Source organism: Papaver somniferum, chromosome 9, assembly GCF_003573695.1.
Source record: "Papaver somniferum cultivar HN1 chromosome 9, ASM357369v1, whole genome shotgun sequence".
Classification (NCBI taxonomy): Eukaryota; Viridiplantae; Streptophyta; class Magnoliopsida; order Ranunculales; family Papaveraceae; genus Papaver; species Papaver somniferum.
This window is the reverse complement of record NC_039366.1, coordinates 175,442,661-175,449,856: the sequence shown is the minus strand read 5'-3', so window position 1 is coordinate 175,449,856 and position 7,196 is coordinate 175,442,661. Positions and strand designations below refer to the sequence as shown.

The following is a 7,196-nucleotide window of genomic DNA, read 5'->3' as shown; positions in this document are numbered from 1 at the left end:
CTCACAGATTTCTATTTGCTGATTGCGGATTGAGTTAAGAGTTAGAGATATTAAACTCTTTGATATACTTTATCCTAGATTGAGTCTGACTGTCTAGTTGATTCTCTAGAAAGTGTATTGGAGTAAGTCCTCTCAGATTGCCAAACGAATTGTTGGGTGTGGTTGTTAGACCCCCGCATTTTCATGGTTAATCTGTGATTAGTTGTGCTATAAAAATACATCTAATTCTAGGGGATTAATCCTTTAGTTGACATTAGACCATCTACTTAAGAATCTTTACATTATCGGAAGAACTGGAGACACGTATCTCTACCGACGATTAAACGGACAACATTGTTAGCTAAACTATCTAACCTAGGTTAAGTACTGATTCAACTGCCCTAGTTCTTTCCACTTGTGTGTTTAAAATCATCTATTTCATTTACTTTCTGCATTCTAGTTTGTACTTCATATTAACTATTTCGTCGTATCGACAACAACCTCTTAATCTGAATGAGTATTGGTTAGACTTAAAAATTCAACTTCACACCAACCTAGTCTTTGTGGGTTAGAATATTTCGCTTAGCAATCTGTATGGACAAACTCCAATATACTTTCAAGAGAATCAACTAGACGAATCAACTAGACTCAATCTTAATAAAGTATATCAAAGAGTTATATCTCTCTTTCTTGATTCAATTCTTTCTCAAGCAAATAGAAATCTGCGAGTCAAATTGAATACAAGAGAAATCACTTGAACGGTACCAAAGACCAATGTTCAAGTATCAATCAATTTCAATCAACAACCAAAGGTCGGATTTCCAATTGATTGATTCAAATGCACAACCTGTGATATTTCAATTATATAACGAAATATAATGCGGAACAGAAATAACACAGACACCAGAATTTTGTTAACGAGGAAACCGCAAATGTAGAAAAACCCAGGGACCTAGTCCAGATTGAACACACACTGTATTAAGCCGCTACATACACTAGCCTACTGCAAACTAACTTCGGTCTAGAATGTAGTTGAACCCCAATCAATCTCACACTGATCTAAGGTACAGTTATGCTCCTACGTCTCTGATCCCGACAGGATACTACACACTTGATTCCCTTAGCTGATCTCACCCACAACTAAGAGTTGCTACGACCCAAAGTCGAAGACTTTAATAAACAAATCTGTATCACACAGAAAAGTCTACAGGAATAGATAAATCTGTCTCCCACAGAAATATCTACAAGTTTTTGTTCCGTCTTTTGATAAATCAAGGTGAACAGGAACCAATTGATAAACCAGACTTATATTTCCGAAGAACAGCCTAGTATTATCAATCACCTCACAATAATCTTAATCGACGCGGCGAAAGAAGATATTGTGGAATCACAAACGATGAAACGAAGATGTTTGTGATTACTTTTATATCTTGCCTATAGGAGATATAAATCTCAAGCCAATCGTTACGATTGTACTCAAAACGATAGAAGATGCAAGATCAGATCACACAACTACGAGAAAGTAGTATCGGTCTGGCTTCACAATCCCAATGAAGTCTTTAAGTCGTTAACCTGGTTTACAATAAGAAACCTAAGGTTAAAGGAGAATCGACTCTAGCTAATACAACTAGTATCACACAGGAGGTGTAGGGATTAGGTTTCCCAGTTGCTAGAGTTCTCCCTTATATAGTCTTTCAAATCAGGGTTTGCCATCAATATTATCTTGGTAACAAAGCATTCAATATTCACCGTTAGATGAAAACCTGATTAGATTCAAGCTAATATCTTTCAACCGTTTGATCGAAAACTTAGCTTGTTACACACAAATTAAATGCACGATTTTAGGTTTGTGTAACTGTACCCAAACATGTACATTTGTTGGTTCAACAATAGTTAACCAAATGGTTAGCCATATGAGCACTTTCATATCAACCATATTCTTCTTCACCATAACTAGTTCAAATGACTCAAATGAACTAGTTAAAGAGTTGTTCAATTGCAAGGAAATCTTATGTAACTACACAAGACACAATCGAAGCAAAAACGATTTGATTCACTCGAATCGGTTCATGAACTTTATAGCCACAGTTTGCATTTAGCATTCGTTAGTTAATATAAATAAGTTCACAAACAATCGTCTTTAGATATAACCAGCTTAAGTTCGCAGACTTAGTTCGCGAACTTAAGTTCTCGGAAGGAGTTCTCAAACTCTAGTAGATATTCTCGGGTCGAGAACTTTCGCCAGTTTGCGGACTGGGTTCGCAGACTGAGTTCACGGCTCTTGTTCCGGTTCTCTTGATCAACAAAGTTAGCAAACTTCGGTTCAAGGAAAAAGGACTTATACATATATGTGTTGCCACACAATGCTTATATCCAACATTGGTTATATAATCTAAACTCTCATTTCAATCATTGAAACATTCTTAGAGGACGTTATATAGTTGTTATTCACAAACCATTTTTCGTCAAAACAATTTTCAAAGTGATTGAAAAATATCATGACTTTCGTCACTATGTAAAGATGAACTTGGCCAAAGCGAAAGCTTACCAACACATATTTCGAGAAATAGATTGGCGAGATAAACTCGGCTCGAAATAGCAAATGCGTATAATCGAAGTCTATATAGCAAAACGACTTTTGTCTCAAGATAGGAGATAGAGTAGATAAACTTTTGAGTGATAGATAAGTTCAAGTCTCCACATACCTTTTAGTCGATGAAGTTCCACCAGTTCCTTGAGTAATCCTTCGTCTTGTATGATGATTTCCATGGAGTTCTTGAGCTCAACTACACTTTCTATCCTAGTCTGAGACTTAGCTATAGTAGACTAGAAATCAAGACTTATAGTTTTGATCACTAACATTGAAAAACATGCTTGAGATAGCAACGCATGCGAGTTCGACCGAGCAATACTCTAACACCATGTTTTACATAGTAGACACTGTGCACTTGCAGTTTAGTATAATTGTAGGTATCTTTCCTTAGCCTACCAAGTTTTTGGCGCCGCTGCCGGGGACTCGGTAGCGGTGTGATTGAATTTTCAGTTTCACTTAACTGGTTTTTAGCTTAATGTTTGTATATATGTGTTTAGATTATTTTTTTCTTGTTGTGGTAGTGTAACTTAGTGTTACTTGTTCTATTTCAAGTTTTCTGTCATCTCTTGCTAAAACCTTTTAGTTTGCTATAACTCTGTAGCTCTTGTGACGTACCGTAGCATAATTTAGTTGTTATTTAATTTTGTTTTCATGTCCTGTAACTTAGATTTAGGATAGAAAATTTGTAGTTGTAGCTTAGATTTTTAGAAATAGATGTAGTTTTTAAACTTCAATCATCCCATATTCAGTTACAATCTGTAGTTGTTCATTAGCTAGCATCTAATCATATAGGATTCTGTAAGTCTTTTTGAATTGTTTTAGCTGCTTACTGTAGCCTTGTTAGTGCATGTTACCTTACTCAGTATTGGGTTTAGTCACAATCATTGAGTTTCAGTTGCTTAAATTTAAACGTGAATATGCAAGGCCTGTAGTTGTTCCATAGTTGCATTCTGCGTCAGCTTCATCCTGCCCCATTGTGACTGTCCTATCACTGATAACTTAATCTTTCTTGGTTAACAAACCAGAGGGGATAATTCCAAAGCAATTTCATGCTGTAGATTCCTCTCAGTTGTTTGTATCAGTATCAATATTGTTTACTTTAAGCTGCACATTTCTGGGCACTAACACTCTCTGTTGAGCTGCCAGGTACCTTAAATATTGTAGTACGAGCCAAGGACAAGGAGAAAAAGGAGCAGAATAATCTGTGGAAATGCATAAACCTGGTTTAATGCCAGCGGTATCGTATTCTCAAACTTGATGTTCTGTCTTGAATAGTTACCATATCATTCCTCTGAATTACTGCTTGAGCATTGCCAAACCCTGCAATATATAACATCTTTATGCATAACCATGTCATACTCTGAGTAAACATATTTGCTAGCTGAAATTGTTTGTCCGATGTGCATCTCAATATCAAAATAACTGTGTGCTTGTGTGCATTCATCCCTGAATCGGATTTTCCTAAGCCCTTGCTTCCCTGACCTGCTGATCATATATTGACTCTGTATGCATGACTCTGAAAACTAGCTTTTGATTTCTCATAAGTTTTCATTATGATATGCTCAGTTGAATTGTTGCTGTAATTGACGTGTTATCTAGGCTATGATCGTGTCCTTTAGAGACCAAACCAACCGCCTAGTTAGAATTCGTCAAGAAGATACTGTTGAAATACCCATTTCTGGAATAGATATCCCTGACCAATTTGAGACAATGTGTGAGGAATTGAACCAACCCCGCAGTCTCAAGGACTATATGTACCCCACGAGGACAAGCCATCCCTCTTGTATTGTTTTACCAGAAACTGCTGGTCATTTTGAGTTATAGGTAAGCACAATACATACGCTCCCTGTGTTTCGAGCGGTTGATGTTGAAAACCCTTACCACCACGTGAGAGATTTTGAGGAGATTTGTATGACTCTGAGATTCAATCAGTTGAAAGAAGAGTCCCTGAAATTGCGTCTGTTTCCTTTTTCTTTGAAGGAAAAAGCCAAATCTTGGATATATGCTTTGCGGCCTCAGTCAATTAGAACCTGGGATGAACTTACAAAAGAATTTTTCAAAAAGTTCTTCCCAAATCATAAAACAGCCACCATTCGTCAGGATATAAATAGTTTTGTTCAACTAGATAGTGAGACATTGTCCAAGTATCTAGAGCGATTTTACGATTTGTTACTCCAATGTCCTCACCATGGTTTAGAACAGTGGAGACTATCAACAATTCTATATGAAGGGTTGGATTTTGCCACTCGAACCATGTTTGAAGCAATGTGCAATGGTGAGTTCACAGATAAAAGTGCCGGCGAGTCGTGGGCCTTTTTACATGAATTTTCCGCGAAAACTCAACAATGGGAGTCGGTTAGAGAACCTAAGAAGTCGACTAAAATGGGTAGTGTTCATAAGATAGAGTCTGTTTTTGAGGGTAATGAAAAAATCGCATCTCTAGCTACGAGAGTTGAGGCTTTAAAACTGGAGAAAAATATAAAATCAGTTGTATCTACTTCTTGTAACCTAGTTGAGGTTTCTATTTGTGATGTGTGTAATAGTTCAGACCATCTAGTCGAAAGTTTTCCACAAATGCATGCATTTCAGGAGTCTAGAATGGAAGAGGCCAATGTTTTGTATCAAAAGCACGAGAATAACCCCTATTCTCAGACATATAACCCAGGGTGGAGGAACCACCCTAACCTTTCATGGTCCAAGGGCCTTGTACAAGGGGGTGCATCAGGAAACGCACAAGGATACTCATATCCTAGAAACCCCGAGGTACAATCGTACACACAACACCCTTCTGAGAAAAAATTGTCTAGCATTGAAGAAAGTGTCGGTCTGTTGACCCAAAATATTTTGCAAATTCAGAAGGCCACTGACCAACATTTTACTATTCTAGAACTTAAAATGGGTCAGATTTGTGATGCACTTAATGAAAGGGAAAAGGGTAAGTTCCCAAGTTAACCTCAACAAAATCCAAAAGGTGCATTTCAGGCAAGTACTTCTACTTGCAATGAGTCGTCACATGTGAATTCTGTTACTACTCTTCGTAGTGGTAAAGTAATTGATAACAATGTAAGCATGCCTGGAAAGAGTGAGTCTGTGTCTAAGTCACAATTGCATAAAACATCGCATGATATACCAGTTGTGGAAAATGACTCTGAGCATCTCCCTAGAACTGAAAAGTCTGTTGATATTAATGTTTCTGTGCCATCGAATGTACCTATAGCTCCTTTCCCTCAAAGGTTGGAACAACAAAAGAAGGGATCACAGTATCGCGATATATTGGAATTGTTCAAACGAGTTACATCAACATTCCATTTCTCGAAGCAATCAAGTAGATCCCTGCTTACGTTAAGTTCCTGAAAGATCCGTGCACAAAAAAGCGAAATCTTAATGTGCACAAACGTGCCTTTCTCGCTGAACATATAAGTTCCATCATTCAAAATAAGACTCCACCTAAGTTTATAGACCCAGGTTGTCCAACAATCACATGCATGATAGGTGACCATACGGTCAACAAGGCATTGCTAGACTTAGGGGCTAGTGTGAACCTACTGCCATATTCGGTATATGTGCAGTTGTGTCTTGGAGAGCTAAAACCAACACCTATAACTCTGCAATTGGCGGAAAAATCCGTCAAAATTCCTCGTGGTATGGTAGAAGATATTTTTGTTAAGGTTGATAAGTTCTATTTTCCTGTGGACTTAATTGTATTAGATACTCATCCCTGCAGAACCCAGACTGTCACATTCCTGTCATTTTGGGACGTCCCTTCTTGGCGACGTCCAATGCAATTATTAATTGTCGTAATGGAGTGTTGAAGTTGTCATTTGGTAACATGACTGTGGAGTTGAATATTTTTAATGCTAGCCAACAACATTTAGATCTTGATGATGATGATGATGTGCATGAAATTAATATGATTGAGAGTTTGATTCATGATTCATTGTCGTAACATGTATGTTGATCCTTTGCATGCTTGTTTGAATAATTTTAACTTGGATCTGTTTGATGATGAGTACATAAGTGAAGTGAATTCTTTTGTTGAATCCGCTCCTCTCATGGACACCACTAAATGGAAAGCTAGAGTGGAGCCACTTCCACCCTCTGAATCCAAGTCTGTCCCATCTCTTGTTGTGCCACCAAAGCTTGAACTGAAACCATTGCCTGATACTCTTAAATATGCATTCTTGGGATCTTTTAATACTTTACATGTAATCATCTCGTCTGCTTTAGATATAGAACAGGAGAGTAAGCTTTTAGAAGTACTTAAAGAGCATAAATAAGCCTTAGGATGGACAATCTCAGATATTAAGGGTATTAGTCCCACAGTCTGTATGCATCACATAAATATTGAAGATAATGCTAAAACATCTAGGTAAATGCAGATGAGACTAAATCCTAACATGAAAGAGGTTGTTAGGGGTGAGATCCTTAAGCTTCTTGATGCGGGTATCATATACCCGATTTCAGATAGAAAATGAGTTAGTCCCATTCAGGTTGTGCCGAAAAATTCAGGTATTACTGTAGTTCAAAATGATAAATATGAGTTAGTTCCTACTCGACTAACCATATGGTGGCGAGTTTGCATCGATTATAGGAAGTTTAACGCAGTTACAAGGAAAGATCACTT

At 37.4% G+C, this 7,196-nt stretch overlaps 1 protein-coding gene across 1 annotated transcript; it reads left to right on the top strand.

Moving 5' to 3' along the window:
- Window positions 1-4,483: 4,483 nt before the first annotated feature.
- On the top strand, window positions 4,484-5,926 carry LOC113312894. Its single transcript, XM_026561624.1, has 2 exons — window positions 4,484-5,507; window positions 5,622-5,926. Exons 1-2 carry the CDS (start codon window positions 4,484-4,486, stop codon window positions 5,924-5,926), a joined length of 1,329 nt encoding a protein of 442 aa, XP_026417409.1.
- The last annotated feature ends 1,270 nt before the right edge of the window (window positions 5,927-7,196 follow it).

What these genes read in the sequence shown, in the direction of transcription:
- LOC113312894 (XM_026561624.1), top strand. Translation starts at nt 4,484, where the DNA reads ATGACTCTGAGATTCAATCAGTTGAAAGAAGAGTCCCTGAAATTGCGT. An exon ending in ACTTAATGAAAGGGAAAAGG is followed by an intron (nt 5,508 to 5,621) that starts GTAAGTTCCCAA and finishes GTAGTGGTAAAG; the next exon opens with TAATTGATAACAATGTAAGC.